Source organism: Conger conger, chromosome 9 (genome assembly GCF_963514075.1).
Source record: "Conger conger chromosome 9, fConCon1.1, whole genome shotgun sequence".
Classification (NCBI taxonomy): domain Eukaryota; kingdom Metazoa; phylum Chordata; class Actinopteri; order Anguilliformes; family Congridae; genus Conger; species Conger conger.
Genome location: NC_083768.1, coordinates 13,312,753 through 13,331,249, shown reverse-complemented (window position 1 = coordinate 13,331,249; position 18,497 = coordinate 13,312,753). Strand labels below are relative to the sequence as shown.

The window sequence follows — 18,497 nt, the reverse complement described above, 5'->3', positions numbered from 1 at the left end:
TAATCCCTGTCTGCTGTCACGATGAATAACCTCGCTAGTTATGATATTTGAACTGGTTATAATATCCGCGTTGGTTACTGGCTAGAACTTAAGCCTGCTGCTGCCATCAGTGAGGTGTTTCCTTTGGTATGACAGGTATATTCTTCAGTAAAGTGTGTATACGCATGCACATGCACATGTGTAAGAGAAGTGAGTGAACAGTCATGCAGTGGGAAAGCCCGGTGCTGTAGCACCAGTAAAAGCGTGGCAGAAGAAAGGAAAACCTTAGCCATCCGTAGCGCCTCTTCATTTCTCCGCAGCCGGGAATAACAGGGAAGCATCGAGCTCCGATAAGAGAGACAGTCACGGAGAGGGAGGTGGGTATGGGGGGGGGGGAGGAGGAGGAGGAGGGGAGTAGGTGAGGGAGAGAGGGGGAGTGTGAGAGGGACACAGTAGGGGGGAGAGAGAGGGAGAGAGGGAGAAAGGGAGAGCGAGAGAGGTACGAGGTAAAGCGCGCACCAAAGACCACCAGGTTTTCCGTCCGTCCGATCAGGATCAGATGATTACCGGGCAGCTGGGAAAACCGGCGCTCCGTCTGCCGGAGATGAGCGGGGCGGACCAGCGGGAGGGCGACCGGCCGGACACTCCGGACACTCCGGACAGCGAGCGGAGCGAGACGGGCGATCCCCCGGCCCCGCCGCTCGAGGCCGGCGACGGGGAGGACTGCGACCACCCCGCCGAGCCCCGCGGTGAGTCCTCACAGCTTCCGGAAGCTTCTTTAGTGTCCGCTTTAGCGCTTGATCTGACCGGCTGATTGAGCGCCTTAATGGAGAATGGAGAATGTGCTTGTGTTTGGATGAGCTGTGCTATAGGCGCTAACCGTCGCTTTATTCCGCTACTGCCGGATGAGGTCGAGGTTCTTGTTGTAACTGCTCAGGGAAAGTTTGATACGGGAACTGTGAGACTTTTAAGTCGTCAGAAAGTTGTTTGGCATATTTGTTTCTTTGCTGGAAATAATCTGAAATACAATATGACATTCTGTACATTTCCTTTGGGATTACTTTATATCGTTACTGTTTTGTTTGGTGACGTTATCAACAATCAAAGTCATTCCCTCTGAACTGGTTTGGGTAATAAGCATATGCATCAGGGAACAGGGAGATGCACCTTTAGTGATCGTCTGAGCTCCGTGAACACACCTTCAGCGTTTCTGGGGAACAGGTAGATAGACTCTCGTGGTCTTCTCTGTCTCTGGCATTCCATCAGCATCAGATCCATCACCTGGTAGCAAGAAAAATAATACAAATGCAACCTTAAAAGCACATTACTCTTTTAGAATGCAATGCATTTTATGGATCCTTGTTGAATGGTTTGCATTAATTTCAGCGACTACTGCATTTAAGCGTCAATAAAAACAAAGCAATTGCTCAATAGTCAGACAGAAACTACGTCAGTGCACCTGCGAGCTTGTTAGCAAAACAAATCCTTCTTTGGTTTTGTTATATATGAACATGCAAATGACAGAAGGAAGATTCCATTGCCATATGACTGAATGATACTGTATGTTTAAATAGAAACTAGTAAATTAATTCAAGTTCTATAACAATGACAAATTTGATGATAGTTAAAACAATGGGCGCATAAATGCCATCTACCACTTATTTTTCTTAGATCACATTTTAATCAAGGTAGTGCAGTTTGTTTGTGTAAATATCAAAGGGGTAGTGCACTGAAAAATGAAATTGAGCTATGTTTCAGCTTACCCAGAGTACTATCTATCATGCACATGCAGTTTCGCAGAGATGTGACACGTTTCATAGATACGTGCTGTAGCTCACCCTGATACAATGGACCTCAAGGGACCCGTATTTCTGTGGTGCTATGTGCTCAATGAAATGAAAATTTACATTCGAGAAACTCAACAGCAGCAGTATGTCCAGCAAATATAATGCCATGGTTACTCACAAACATCCACAGAGCTTCATTTCTGCACGTTTTAAAATAACTACTTCTTCTCCTGTGAAACAATGTGCTTATTACTGTACATTGGGTTTGTAAAAGTGCTTATACTTATTGTTAAAGCATTACATATTATTTGACTGGTCAAATCTGTCTGTATTCATTTGCACTGAAATATGTTTTTATATATTTATATTTTGTTTTCTTTTTGTGTAAAGGAAAGCAGAGTAGTCCCACACGAGCTCATTGTGAGACTGTAGGTCATTCAGGCGGTGGATGTTGATGCTTGCTGTGGATATGTCTGGAGCAGTAGGCCATGTGAGGGCCCAATGGCACGGGTATTACACGCATGTGGAGGGGACTGACGTGAGCAGGACACAGACGGGGCAGTGCATGGGAATTTTCCGGGGGTTCAAACTTTACGGCCCATTGATTATGCCTCAACCTGCGTTTGAAATGCAGACTTTTTCCTCTCAATGCAGACGTAGTTGAGCAGGTTGACGGCAATGGAAATATGGGCTTAACATCTCAGTATAGCTCCAAATACATTACCTCAATTGTACAAAGCTGTTCATATGTACAGGAAGGATCAATAACCCAGCTGCTGAACCGTTTGTGTCAGACCTCTGAAAACTAGAGGTGGACTTTGCTCTCCTGCATATCGCCGGAGCAGTATCCCAAAAGCAGCTCCTACGGGTACCTCTCAGAGTGAAGTCTGTTCCCCTAGGGGTGCCAAGGGCAACTGTGACAGAACTGTGGCTCCATCCCCCAACAATAACATACAACATCCTCACTGGTGTGCCATACTTGAAGATACGCATCATAATTATCACAATGCCGAAACCAATGGAGAAGGCCCAGTGATGTTTACAAGGAATTCTATTATGGTGTTTTCTGTATTGTAAAGAGCCTAGCCTTATTGTGCCTAACATGCCCTCCTATCTGATGAGGCAGGAATAAACACCTTGTTTGGCCCTTTTCCCCTCCCATACAAGAGGGTGGACTGTTGCATTATGGGGCTGTTGAGCGATATTGGAGGCTGCCTGATTAATAGTGGTGACATTTGTTTCTGTTGTTCAGTTGCTTAACTGTTAAATCTCAGGGTAAAACAGGATTATGTGAGTATGTGGGGAAACAGCTCAGACAACTGTTAGTTCCACTTCCAGCAGATCACAGCTCAGATCTTGCATGCTGTTCCACTCTGAATACAAATTAAGGACTTTGGTGTGCACTGCACAACTCCTTCACAAATATATATTTTTATAAATTTTACTGAATGGTTTTGGTTAGATCTGTCAATACACATGGTAACTGTTTCATGTAATATTTTCTGATAGGGATAGGTATTGTGATGAAAATGATGGGTTGTCTATTCGATAAACCTGTTTAATCTGTAAAAGACAGAGAATACTGAAAAAAGAATAGGTCTCAAAGGGTTCAATCTGAAGTTTAAACTCCAGTGAAGCATGTTGCAATCAGCCTGATGTGTTAAAATGTAAGTTCTGAAGTTTGAATCGCTTTTATTGCCCACTGGCCTGTTGTCACAATTACTGTTATCGCATTGAGTTTTGGGCCGAACACTTTTTTGGCCTTTTATTCATTTTTCTTCGAGGTGCCATCGTCCCCGTGTTCTCTTCTCCTCAAGCTTGGTTGAACATGTTTCCCTTTCGACTGACCCTCTCTCTCTCAGAACTGACCCTCAATTTAGCAATCTCTGCTCCCGCCGATGTCCTTCACATCCCAAAGTCACGGTTCTTATACTTCCCAGAATTCAACTCAACTGGAAAGCTCACAAGCTGTCTCTGAGTGCCCCAGGTCTATTAAAGTCGGCGGGTGGCAAGATGGGGGGGTGCCTCACTTTTTGTAGCACAGAGCGGACAGCGAGGGTTGCCATCGCCGGCCACAACAAGTGGCCCGGCAGATGACAAGCCTGCAATCACCCTTCCCCATCAACCGTCTCCTCAAAATCCCTTCCACTCCACAGAAAGCTGTAATGGCCGTCCGCTCGTCTCATTTGACAAGATACAAATCCCCTCCCGGCACTTTTTAGCGTTTTTGTTTGAGCGAATTTAAGACAGCCTTCTGCTTCAGGGGTCTCAAACCATGCAGGATGATGCGGTAAATACATAGTTTGTCGCATCCTGTCAACCGGGCCACATCCATCGCCCGGTCGGAGAAAAAGAAAAGCACTTGCTAAAGGCCAAACAGGCTGTTTCTGTTCACAGGCGGCCGGGATGCTTAGAGTGTCGGTTTTGTCTCCTCAACAAGCCACTCGTTTGGGCACCTAGAGACAAGATAATGAGATGGTTCAAGATCAATTTAGTGTTATGCTCAGTATCTGATGGCTCCTGTCTCGCCAGTTTGTTTTCTGCGCACTCAAGGACGAGGCTGTCCGGTCATCATTTTGTCAAAGAGCGTCTGGCAGCAAGGACGAGGACAATCACCTGGTACGCTCAGTAAGTACCTGTACTTATCCCAATTCCCCCCAAAATGGAGGAATACTTTCTGCAAGGTCACCCAGCAGACGGAAGAAAGATACAAACTTGTATTGATTTGTGTGATTGGAGGACTTTCGCAACAAGAGGCCCAATCCTGGTGCAGAGATGTGTTTTGAATGGACGTGTTTGCAAGGAAAAAAAAAAACTGTGCAGGTATATGAACGAGGACAACTTTAAACAAATTTGTTTAATCAATTCTCACTCTTTCATTAACTGTTTACTTGAGAAATGGTGAGTGAATTGCATTTGTCCAATGTGATTGAAAAACTTGAACTTGTATAGTATTTGGGTATCAGAGGTTGATTTTTGAAGAATTAACCGAAATGGATATTACTCTTTTCCTCCTGCATCCCTCTCTCCCTCCCTCTGGCTCTCCCACCATCTCCATGGCCCGCACAGTCTGGTGAGCCTTCAACATATTATGTTTGTTTTCTTTTTTAATTAAAAAAAATCAGCAATCAGCTTAAAAGAAGTCGCAGAGTCGCTAATGTAAAACGCAGACGCCCCAGAGTAGCTGAGTTAGCCGAGAGGCTAATAAAGTGGTAGAAGACACCATTTTGACTGAGGTTCAGACAAGACGAGGAAATAGACACAAGAGAGAGGACTCAGGGGGGTGTCATTAGTTTATAGGGTGCAGTCATCAGCATGCTGCTTAAGCCTGAAAAACGACCAAAGAGCTCCAACCGGAGTGTCTGTGGGTAATGCTCTCAGACTTCCTCTGAGACCTATTCAAGCTTAACGAACGGGGAAGTCGGGAAATTCCTTACACAGCAGTACACAGCCTCTGTTCTGAGTAAAATATGGGCAGGTGGGAAAGTGAGCAGATGTTGAAATCGTAATCTATCATTTCTTAATTTCAAGGATTTGAAATGATCAAGAATTTACGGAGCCCCTAAAGGGACATTAAATAAAAAATTGTTAATTATCCCGTGCTCACAAGAAACTAACTTGTGCGCACGAGGAAACAAACGACATCAAGAGTTTCAACAGCATTGACAACAGTCTCATAACAAAGTTCTAGTATATACTGTATATAACTGTCAGCACAAAGTGAAGGCTGAAAAGAATTGAGATGCAGTATATGTATTGCACTGGAAGCGATGAGAGAGAAAAGTCAGAACACGCGCTCTGTTTGGTCCAGAGATCCAAGAGCATTCATACAGTCATAGCGCACAATCTTTTCTAGAGTTCTCTTTTTAAAAACTCAATTAAGTTGACAATAAACACGGTTTTCAAAGATGCGCGTCAACACCACTCACAGAGCATGTAGATACTGGGTCAGAGCTGAATCCCCTCCTCACTGCAGTCAGAGGGCAGATTATATTCTCCATTTTGACAAGTCTGCCGTGGTCCTGAGGTATATCTTAGCGGCCTATGTCCTTTGGCATCTTTTATTATTTATATCGCTCCCTTTGAGCAGTGACCAGTACTAACACATAACCTTTTGTCCTTAAGATGATTCACTTTCTTTTGAAGCCCGAGATTGAAGGGGGAGAAAGAGGGGAGAGATACAGACTATCTGAGGAAGTTATTATGTTTTTTTTCTATATATATTTCAGGAAGTGGAATGAGATTGCGGTGCTTTGCGTCTTTTTTGCCAGCATTATTTATTTATTTCTGCAGGATTGGAGGAGAGGGTTCAAAGCTTCAGTGGGGACCTTTACAAATGGCATACCTTCTCAATATCTGTCCTTTTTATCATAGGATCATGGCAAACAAACTATGTGTGTGTTTGGCTGAGTGTGTGCGTGTGTGTGTGTGTGTGTGTGAACAGGAGCCAGATTTTTTTTTTTTCCATCTGAGTTTGTTTATTATGATGTGCACCATTTCTATCAAATAATCTTGGCAGAGAAGATGGATGACATATATCAGTATGTATGGAGACGGTGTGTAAGCGCAGGGAGAGGAGTAAAGTGTCTGGAAGAGGAGGTGGGGGGGGGGGGGGGGGGGCTTACAGCCTGCAGGTTATTTCAGGAACTCCACCACCTTCCTCAATGCCAGGGAATGCGATGGCATAGATGTAGATACGAATAACACATTCCACTAAAGACCCCTTAATGTAAAGCTGAGGACAGAATGGTCGCCATCAAGAATGCAAAACTGAACAAGGAAGAGTAAAGTTGTTCTTATGAGAAACAGCATATAACGATGGCGGTTAAAATAAAACCTGAGGTAATGCATGAAACAAAAAAATAGGTAAACCGGATTGGAGAAATTTATGAATAATGTATGAATTGGTTGCAAAGAGATAATAAATAGGTTATAGATGAGTTACGTTTGGGTTACTGTTCATTGGGAGTTTGGGAGGGGAAAGGCAGAGAGAGGGAGGGGGGACAGGACTAAGTGAGGACAGCTGGCTGAATCCTGTTTGACTGAAACGTAATAAAGCTAATTGATGGGAAGAGGTGCCTGAGGGAGGTGCCCGGCACTTTTAAATGGCTTACGGCCCCCACTGCAGGACGGGGGTGATTAATCTCTCCCCGAGTTACGGACGGGGGTAAAAGGATGAGGAAAAACACCTCTTTCCTGTTATTGTTGTCCCCGTTCATCCCCTAATGCAATCAGGCTGGCATTGCTGGGAGAGGAGGAGAGGAGGGGAGTCATCAATAACAAACGCGGGTTTCAAAATGTACCGTCGCGCTGACCGCCCCATCCCCCCCTTCCCTCGTTTCAGAGGCTTTACAGGGGGGTATGGGCACCCGTCTTTCCTCTTTCCCTGGGCTCAGCCCAAACGCTTATTTTCTTCTCTTTTTTCTCGTACTTGCTCCTGGGCTGGAAATAAATCGAGGTCTGTCATTTTCGAGGTCATTCAAACCCATGAAATGTTCCTTCGTGGAGTTAGAAGTGGAAGTTAGGAACTCCCAATCTTTTCTTTGAGTGAGAAAACATCAGCGCATCCTTAGCGCGTAAATGACCGATGTGTGGATCCACCTCCCCCCATCTGCCACGTCTGTAACTGAAGGACATTTAATTTGCCTAATTCACGCTTCCTCGATTTCCCCATCTTCATTTCTTCTTCTCGGCACTTTTCCTAGCCTCTCCCGATGGTGGAGCCAGGAGTAGAAAAATGAAAAAATAGGATAAAAATAAGTGATGGGAATGAGCCCTCTCTCTTTCTCTGACTCCGACCCTCCCTCTGACCTAACTACATTTTCATTACTGCAATGATTTGAGCCAGTTAACGGCTCCCCCATTCTGTATTTTTATGATGAATGAGTGACAGCCAATATTTGACAACAGTCCCTGTCTCTCTCTCTCTCTCTCTCTCACTCTCTGAAATATTACAATATGCCTAGTTCCCATCAGGATGTGCATTTAATTGAGAAGTGAGTTTGATCTCTGTATTGATCAGCATTTCAATTGCATTGATTTTTACATCTGCTACCAGCTCACTTATAATATATTATCAACAGTGACTGGTTAATACATTCTTGCACCAAGAAACCCCACCTCTTCTTATTCATTCATCTATCTCCCTTCCTTGCAGCTTGGTGGTACTGTTGTATTCTCTAATGGCTTCATGGACCAATTTTCAGTAGGCAACCAGCAGATGAGATTGAGAAATATAGCATCCATCTTGCCACAGCTTTGCATAGCTGCCTGTGTGTGTGGACATAATTGATTAACCTTGATAGAAAATGGAGGAGAGTTGGTTGGGCCTTCACACTTTCAGCAAAACACATTCATGTTAAGAGTTTCTGAAGGAGAGAACCAAAGTAGCACTTGCATTTCCACACGGATATATCAAGTGCTCAACCTCTTAATTAAAGAAAGGCTACTTAATTAAGTAAATGATGGCTTTTAATCTGCATTGAGTGATAATACCCATAACTGTGCTGTGGCAAGCCACTCTCCTAATGAGGAGGACCAGGCTGGTTGCCAAGGTGAGTGGTAATGTGGACCAGGGACCTGGAGATAAAAGACACCTGTGGTTGCCAGATGCCTCAGCCAACAGAATGAAAAGCGTGTCATAGTTTAATCCCTCAGGAAGTCTAAGGCGGCCCTGAGTGAAACAGCCAAACACTACTTGTAAAGTGTGGGAGGGACATCTGAATCAATGCCATTAACACGCTCTTTGTTGATCCAGTTACACTGAGAGTCAAATCTATTCACGTGGCCCCTGACACAACTCCTGCGTTTATTTCTGGACTGATCTCAAACGCACACACACACACACACACATGTGCACACATACACTCCAGTTAGACACAAACCATTTTGTACCACCAGGCCATACATGCAGAGACCAATGAAGCAGTATGAGCCATTCAGTTGCTAGAGACTCATCATTTACAGTACTATCAATCTGCAATAGTGTTCATTCGTTTTGAGTGAAAATAGTTTTTTTGTGTTGCTGTACTCTATATGTCAGGGCCACTGAAATATACAATGTTTGAATTTGACTGTCTGCAAAATAATATGCCCACAACTTATTATTACGTTCTGCATATGATAGCACACCATACCACGTGTTAGCATTTTAATAATCCATCGCCTTTCATCGTGATGAAAAAAGGAAGGCACAATGGTCTTTGTCTGTCTGTAATCACACAAACGTGTGAATGACTCTTGGTGAAATGTTTTGCAATGCTAGGTTCTAACAAAATGGGTTGGGAAAAAGTTTGAAGACACTGGACTGTACTTTTCCAAAATATGTTTTGTCACAAATTGAGCTAAAATAATTCTGCACTGTAACAATTTTGGACCATACTATACTCGTGCCACCCTTGATACATGTGAACATAACACACACACACACACACACAAATACATTCTGATGGAATGTTTATGTAGTAGCTTGACTAGATTGAGTCTCAATGGTCTCTATAGTATTGTTGACATTTTTGTCAAAAAGAAGTAGGTATGCCTGCTACCTTTATGTTAAACTATTTGTAGCCTGGATGAGGCTTGAACAGTCATTCCATTCTGTAAAATCCCGTGGGTGCCCATTGCCCTTTCTCTATCGTCTCTATGTCTGCAAACTCTCTCTGTTCACTCTTCTTTTCCTGGATGCTAAGTGACCAGTGAGTCCAACTAGCCACTGATATCTTAATTGGCTCAAATTATCCTCAGGTTCAGGCAAAGGTCATTATTAATCATCCATCCTTTCTGGGGTATATTGACATATTGATTGAATCGAACAAATTAGTCTTAATTCCCAGCACATTGTATTTATTTTCATCAGCTTAGTGCAGGGATACCCAGCCTTGTTCGTGGAGATCTACCATCATCTAGGTTTTCATTTCAACCATCTTTTGGGCGGCCTGTAGCGTACTGGTTAAGGTAAATGACTGGAACACACAAAGATTTTTTCATTATGGGTTGATCTCTCAGACCTAACTAAGGTGTGCTTTGTAATGGTTGGAGCTGAAAACCGACAGGATGATAAATCTCAGTGTCTTTGTTCATGGAATGATTGTTGGTGCCAGACGGGGTGGTTTGAGAATCTCAGAAACTGCCGATCTCCTGGAATGTTCACGTACGGCAATCTCTAGAGAATGGTGCGAAAAACAAAAAACATCCAGTGAGCAGCAGTTCTGTGGGCAGAAATGCACTGTTAATGAATGAGCTCAGAGGAAAAGGACCAGACTGGTCAACCAGACTTGTGTTTATTAGGAACTACCCATACAGTGTATTGTCAAACCATATTGGAATAGATTAGTAATATAGAGAAATATCTTTATTGCCATTCCATTTAAATACCTTTACAATGTAACACATTTCATGCACTGAAAATACAAGCATTGACATTACATGCCACAATACTTGCTCAAAATATGTACAGTAGGCCAATACATTATATCATTAATTATTTGCCAGATAATCTATTTGCTTAACATTATTATCATACATTGCTAGTTTTTGCAGATTAGCTGCCTTCAAGCTAGGTTTGGCCTTTCTAGTACTTTTGAGTTACAGTATATATTCAGCTTTGTCTGTTTCTTTTTCCTAGTCTTGGCCACTTCCTCAGATCTGACAGGCTTAACCTGCCCACACACAGTGACCCGGAAGTGACTCAGACAGGCAAACAGACTTCTGGGATATCTGTGTGGTGGAGTTCTTGACAGCATACCTGAGGTCACTTACGGCTGTCATCATCGTCATAATAATTTGGTGCAATCTTCAGAAACAGAAGCTGTAAAAGTGCGATCATATATTTTTAGAATCCTTGCCGCTGACAGTGCAGTTGATGGTACTGGAGTGGAGCCACATTTTGGCATTACTCAGGAAACTGTCTCACAAGTTCCCTCTCACTGTCTCATAAGTTCCCTTTCACTGTCTCATAAGTTCCCTCTCACTGTCTCATAAGTTCCCTCACTGGCTCATAAGTTCCCTTTCACTGTCTCATACGTTCCCTCTCACTGTCTCATAAGTTCCCTTTCACTGTCTCATAAGTTCTCTCTCACTGTCTCATAAGTTCCCTTTCACTGTCTCATAAGTTCCCTTTCACTGTCTCATAAGTTCCCTTTCACTGTCTCATAAGTTCTCTCTCACTGTCTCATAAGTTCCCTTTCACTGTCTCATAAGTTCTCTCTCACTGTCTCGTATGTTCCCTCTCACTGTCTCATGAGTTCTCTCTCACTGTCTCATAAGTTCCCTCTCCCTTGTTGGGGAAGATGGAGAGACATCATCTGTCATGAACACCTGAGCCTTGTTTCTATTTTCTGCTGTGCACTTTGTCTTTTCCCTGTCAGCGAGCTGTGTGCATCATTTATGAACACATCATCATGTCTGTTCCATTCTTAAAGCAATGATAATATTCTTTCTATATGTCACTGCATGTCAATTCTACTACAATAACAACAACTATTACTAATACTATTACCATTACCACTGCTACTACTATGGCTACTACTACTATCATCATCATCATCATCATGACTAAATTAAATGTGAATGACTTGGCTATTTTTTTGCTGGTAATTTTGTGTTATAGGACTAAATTTGTTGTGTCACCAAATGCAAAACAGAAGCTGATCCAGCTCCAGGTAAGGGGCCGTTGTTTGGTGGCAGGCCAGACGGCATTTCAGGATGAGTCGGCAGAACTCCGGCAGGGACGGGGGTGAATATTAAAATGGGGTCGCGTGCGCCGGCTCGCCACGCTGGGCCTGTCCCTGTGCCAACGTGACAGTCGGTTTGAGAGGGGAAAGGTGGCAGGGAGCGACTTTTCCGTCCTAATGAGTGGCTCCCATATTCGGGTGGCAGCCGGGCCTCACTCGGAGTAACCTTTGGCTTCCGTGTTGCCAGGGGAGACCGCGGAATGTCATGCCATGAAATAGTAATGAGGCAGGGGGTGACCTTTGCTACGGCAGAGGTGAGCTGACCATAGCGGCGCGTGGGTGTGGCGACTGTGAAACTCTCGGTCCATAAAGAGGGTTTTTTAGGTGGGTCGGGCTAGGGAGGACAGCCTTGCCCTCGGTGTAAATGGGGCGACCTGTAGCGTAGTGGTTAAGGTAAATGACTGGGACACGCAAGGTCGGTGGTTCTAATCCCGGTGTAGGCACAATAAGATCCGCACAGCCGTTGGGCCCTTGAGCAAGGCCCTTAACCCTGCATTGCACCAAGGGAGGATTGTCTCCTGCTTAGTCTAATCAACTGTACGTCGCTCTGGATAAGAGCGTCTGCCAATAATGTAATGTAATGAAATGTAATGTAAATAACTGTAATGCACACATAATGCATGCCCTCAATCAATACTGGCACGCCGAAGTCTACTCGCCGAACTGGTGTACTGGTGTACTGCCCAGCATACAGCGTATGGGGGCCTATAACCCAAAGTGAATCCACATCATGCACAATGTGGCAAGCCATTTATAATAGTCGAGGAACCAACTGTGTTGTCATCCTGCCTCTAGGGGGCGACATTGCTGTCCAGTATCACTATCCTCGCTTGTGAAATGTGCTTAGCAACAATAGCAGACGTAGCTATGCAGCCATTGATTCCTTAGCAATCAGATGAATAGGGGAATAATCATAATGAGCAGTAGTCAATCTCTCCCCCAGTCCATGACAGTGAACAGATGTTTAGATCAATGGCTCATGAATAACGGTGTATTCAGAGCATTGAATAGCAAGAAAGAGAATCTTTCACTTAGCTTGCCCTGGTTATTTATGGAAAGTAAGGTACATAAATAATAACAACAATTGCCTAATGACAAAAATTGTGTCATAATCACGCAGAAACATGACTTGTTGCACCATGAGATTTCTGTATAAGGAAATGATTTTGGATATATGCCATATATCATATGTGCATCATGGATATATGCTCCTGGATAAGCACCGCTCACTGTGGTACGCTGTCCTCCCGTGTAATCATTCTCGTTACAGCCCCGGTATCTAACACTCGTGTTATCTCTCACTGTGGCATGTCCCTAGAGAGCAGGAACATGGTGTCTCATTATGGGGGCGTTTCTGCGTCGTAGTGCCGGCGCAGTGGGCTTCTGGGTCACATGTTGCTCAAAGGTCGCTCCTGTGTGTGTTGTCATGGCACACGTGACGTCCTCCATTAACTCTGTCAGTATATAGCGCCTTTTTCCAAAGCGCTGTACAATTGATGCTTCTCCATTCACCCATTCATACACACACTCACACACCGACGCCGATTGGCTGCCATGCAAGGCCCCAACCAGCTCGTCAGGAGCATTTGGGGGTTAGGTGTCTTGCTCAGGGACACTTCGACACAGCCCAGGCGGGGGATCGAACTGGCAACCCTCCGACTGCCAGACGACTGCTCTTACTGCCTGAGCCACATCACCCCCATCACCACACGTGTGATTAGAACGTTCGTCACGGAATGTTCTAATGCTGATGTAACAATCACTGCGGGTAATTGAAAGCAATGGAGTTATGCAGAACACACAAAAAAAAACCAACTCAGGTTTAATATGAACAAGGGTTAATCTGAGAAGCATTCTCCAGTTTTAGCCTACGGCTTGTTGTCACCTGGATGGTGCATCTTGCTCAGTGAATGCCAGGAGTCAAACAAGGTACTTCTGTAATCAGCAGGACCAAGAGAATGCTGGATATCTCTATGAAGGCATCAGTATCGTGTGTGTGTGTGCAAGCATGCAGCATGCATCCGTGCATACCATGTATGTGTGTGTGTTTGTGTTTTTGTGTGCATTTCAGGAGGAGGCAGGTACAAGTTCAATCTCACTCTCTCTCTGTCTCTCTCTCCTCTCCCCCCCTCTCTCTCTCTCTCTCTCTCAGGGACCCCAGAAAGCTTGTCTCATTGTGACAGACCTGACACCCCTACGGAGCAGCCTCAGGTCAAGCAGGCCTACCCATCCTTTCCAGTGGGACCCCAGGTAGACCTCTCAGCTCTATCTGTGCTGTAAACACCACTCACTCTGCTGTACTTTCAGAACCAGTAACACGCTTACCCTGTCTCACCCGTCACCCAGTTGCATCAAAAGTAGTTTTATCAGCTTCTCCCAGATTACATTCATGCCATAACTGCATTTTAATTCTGTCTTCGCTTGTACTACACAAACTGCAGCTGCATACTGTACCATACCAAAAACGAATGTACATTCATATTGTACATTTATATCATATGTTTTATTGATGATGTTGGACTTTTACCTTCTATATTTTATCACTATATTAGTATAGACAGATGATGTGTTTACAGTAATGGTAATCATAATGCACCAGGCTGCCCTGTCTCTCAGGGTAGAAAATCAACAAAAGCACTAAGCTTTCCTATTAAACGCTAAGTGCTAAACGGGGCTGTTTTAAAGGAAAGGCCATTTATCTGAGAAAGATGGGCTTCCTGTTTAAAGGTGCTGAGGCTTGTTTCTTTCTAGTTGCTTAGATTTTAATGGCTTTTTTTCAATGTTGCTTGTGCGCTCAAATTTACATCTTACATGCTTCATTCCAGAGGTTACTGGTTACTGTAATAACTGAAAATTCTTCTCAGTTATTACAGTATTTGTTATTACTGTATTTATGTTGGACGTTTATTTTTTTTCACTGTTTATTGAGCTCAGCAATCACCAGAATGAACTTACCAAACAGTTTGTGAAAGACTGCATGTATTAGCAAGCCAGAATTGACTAATGTTGATTGACTCTTGGCCCCAGGGAAAGTACAGTTGGACATTCTAATCGTTTCATTTAATGAGCCTTAGCAGGGTTGTTTATAATAGAACTGCTTCCTGCAAAGCGTGAACATATTCAGGCAAAGAGTTGATTCTGCAATAAGAAAACATGAGAATTCATAATTACTCATCATTTTGTGTCTTTTCTCACCACAGCCTTGTAAACAATGCTGGACTTATGCTCACACTTCGACTGAAGGTGACTTGATTATCATCACTTTCCACTCAGTTTCTTAAAGCCTTGTGAATGCTGAAGAGACATATTTCATAAAATATTCCAACATACATAAAAGTTGTGCATATAGGTATGTATTACAGGTGATCTTTGTGAGGATATGATGATATACATGAGCAAAAGACTTCTTTCTAGGTTGAAAGAAATCTAAGAACATTTTTATTTTCCATTCCGTTCCATAAAAAACTACATGAGTCATATATCTAAAGCCTTGAGAACTCGGATACTATAGTTTTCTTTAAACTGCTCCCTCTCCCTTTACATGCATAAATCCCCTGTTGATCAATATGATCCCACATATTCCCAAACCTAAACCGGAGATTACTCCTAACCACAGAGAAGCCTATGTAATGGGGAAAGTGTTCTCGCATCCATAATCTACTCTTACTCAACCCCCACCCACGCACACACACGCACACACACACACGCATGCACACCCACACACACACACCGCCAGGTGAACAGCCTGCCTGAAGCACGCAGATGGGTACGGACAGGAAGGGAAACTGGCCTGGAGGGAGAGTGATGGAGGGCCAGGCTTCAGTGGCCACGCTGGTGCTTCAGTACATCACAGCTGATTTCACACAGCAGAAGCGCTGGGAGGAGTCCGAATGACATACAGTATCCAGTATCCATCACATCATCCCACTCAAATGAACGTCCTCAGAGTCCCGGCTTCTAGTGAGGGAAGAGCTTGTCATTGAGTCCTCTACATTTGGTTGAAAAGTGACCGTTTCCTACATGACTAGCACGTAGCCAGGCTATATCTGAATAAGGCCTGAGCTGTATCGGGTTTAACCTTGTCCGTTTATGTGAAAACGTCTCTCAACCTACTGTGGAATCCCACCCCTGTAGATTCGAGCTTTTGCTCAATGGGTAATAGGGGGTTGGCAAACTATGTGAACTACAGTATATGAGGAGGAACAGCCAGAAAACAGACAGGTTCATGAACTACTGCAGTCCTGCCTGACCAGAGAAGGAGAATACACACCCGCTCCATCAGTTTCCAGTCAAATCGGTCCTACAGAAGGGGGACACGCTATGTTAGCGGACATTGTGATCTTATGTAAACCACTTTAGGATCCTTCATATAACACAACTTTACCTTTAACAGTTTCATTCTGTTTGATATAATTTTTTGTGTTTGCCATCAGTTTGTGCAGAACCAGTTCCTTCATATTTACTTTAGTATAAAACTGTTACCGAATTACGTAAATGCCTGGGTTTCCCAGGTGTACACGACAACGGCAATACGGCAACGGCACCCAGGTCCCAGTAGCAATGAATCTAATCCACTCCGATATCAAACGTCGTCGCCTTCCATCTCCTGCAAAACACATTTTCAGTTATGCACACAAGGACACATCGATTCTCCTGAGTTGTAGCGTGAAACCAGCATTTAATAGTTCTCAGCTGAAGTTTCCTGTGACCGCCTCAGAGGGAAATGCGCGGGTTGCGGAAACACCTCTGTGTTTCATCGCTGGACTCACACACTGGGTCAGCCGTGTGGTTTGTGCCCGGTGCTGCTGACTGTCACTGCTGCAGGGACACACTCAAAATAACCTTTATGTTTATATAAATCAAATCCAACAGAAGTCTACATGGACATATTATTAATGGAATTTGGCAGACACTCTTATCCAGAGCGACGTACAGTTGATTAGACTAAGCAGGAGACAATCCTCCCCTGGAGCAGAGCAGGGTTAAGGGCCTTGCTCAAGGACCCAACGGCTGTGCGGATCTTATTGTGGCTACACCGGGATTAGAACCACCGACCTTGCGTGTCCCAGTCATTTACCTTAACCACTACGCTACAGGCCACCCTGGTTATGCGGCAACAAAGAAGATGTCAGCAGTGGCAGCATGCCTGAATACTCACTGCATGCGTATTCCTGGTGCCACTGCTCTATTTTCATTATACTACAATGCCCAAGGAGTACTGAGAAAACTGTTTAAAATTTAATTTAAAGGAGTCATTCCACATAAGGTACAGTATATTGACAGACACCAGTTCAGCCTCAGTTCATGATAAAAGTTCAGTAGGGACAGTGTCTTATTGTTTTGTGTTTCATGCTGGTTGTTCAGTGTACATTTGTTACATGTCACACTGTGTGGTGTAGCCCCGACAATATCAGGTCTTTTATTGCTGTCACACGGTGTGATAAGCTCCAGGAATTCAATAATGAGAGCAGAGATTCCATCCTACGATTACAGTGGCTATGTCATCCGACATCCGCACGCAGAATTTGAGGATGGTGGAGCAAAAATCTGTAGACTAATCATTGTGTCTTTTGTATACAGTGCTGTACAATGTGTATTAAGTTGTACCCTAACCCTCACCCCTCCTGTGCTGCAGCACTTGAGTGTGTGTTAAGTTGTGCCCCTTCTGTGTTGCAGCACTTGAGTGTGTGTTAGGTTGTGCCCCTCCTGTGTTGCAGCACTTGAGTGTGTGTTAAGTTGTACCCTAACCCTCACCCCTCCTGTGTTGCAGCGCTTGAGTGTGTGTTAAGTTGTACCCCTCCTGTGTTGCAGCACTTGAGTGTGTGTTAAGTTGTGCCCCTCTTGTGTTGCAGCACTTGAGTGCGTGTTAAGTTGTACCCCTCCTGTGTTGCAGCGCTTGAGTGTGTGTTAAGTTGTACCCCTCCTGTGTTGCAGCACTTGAGTGTGTGTTAAGTTGTACCCCTCCTGTGTTGCAGCACTTGAGTGTGTGTTAAATTGTACCCCTCCTGTGTTGCAGCACTTGAGTGTGTGTTAAGTTGTACCCCTCCTGTGTTGCAGCACTTGAGTGTGTGTTAAGTTGTACCCCTCCTGTGTTGCAGCACTTGAGTGTGTGTTAAGTTGTGCCCCTCCTGTGTTGCAGCACTTGAGTGTGTGTTAAGTTGTGCCCCTCCTGTGTTGCAGCACTTGAGTGTGTGTTAAGTTGTACCCCTCCTGTGTTGCAGCACTTGAGTGTGTGTTAAGTTGTACCCCTCCTGTGTCGCAGCACTTGAGTGTGTGTTAAGTTGTACCCCTCCTGTATTGCAGCACTTGAGTGTGTGTTAAGTTGTACCCCTCCTGTGTTGCAGCACTTGAGTGTGTGTTAAGTTGTACCCCTCCTGTATTGCAGCACTTGAGTGTGTGTTAAGTTGTACCCCTCCTGTGTTGCAGCGCTTGAGTGTGTGTTAAGTTGTACCCCTCCTGTGTTGCAGCACTTGAGTGTGTGTTAAGTTGTGCCCCTCTTGTGTTGCAGCACTTGAGTGCGTGTTAAGTTGTACCCCTCCTGTGTTGCAGCGCTTGAGTGTGTGTTAAGTTGTACCCCTCCTGTGTTGCAGCACTTGAGTGTGTGTTAAGTTGTACCCCTCCTGTGTTGCAGCACTTGAGTGTGTGTTAAATTGTACCCCTCCTGTGTTGCAGCACTTGAGTGTGTGTTAAGTTGTACCCCTCCTGTGTTGCAGCACTTGAGTGTGTGTTAAGTTGTACCCCTCCTGTGTTGCAGCACTTGAGTGTGTGTTAAGTTGTGCCCCTCCTGTGTTGCAGCACTTGAGTGTGTGTTAAGTTGTGCCCCTCCTGTGTTGCAGCACTTGAGTGTGTGTTAAGTTGTACCCCTCCTGTGTTGCAGCACTTGAGTGTGTGTTAAGTTGTACCCCTCCTGTGTCGCAGCACTTGAGTGTGTGTTAAGTTGTACCCCTCCTGTATTGCAGCACTTGAGTGTGTGTTAAGTTGTACCCCTCCTGTGTTGCAG

General features: G+C 44.4%; 1 protein-coding gene across 1 annotated transcript in view; it reads left to right on the top strand.

Annotated features, from left to right (window-relative positions):
- The first annotated feature begins 538 nt into the window (after nucleotides 1-538).
- LOC133137548 (POU domain, class 6, transcription factor 2-like) overlaps nucleotides 539-18,497 on the top strand; it is a 49,123-nt gene continuing 31,164 nt past the window's right edge. Inside the window, exons 1-2 of the mRNA XM_061255880.1 lie at nucleotides 539-728; nucleotides 13,650-13,747. Coding sequence (XP_061111864.1) covers nucleotides 539-728; nucleotides 13,650-13,747 — 288 coding nt within the window. The remainder of the gene's footprint in view (nucleotides 729-13,649; nucleotides 13,748-18,497) is intronic.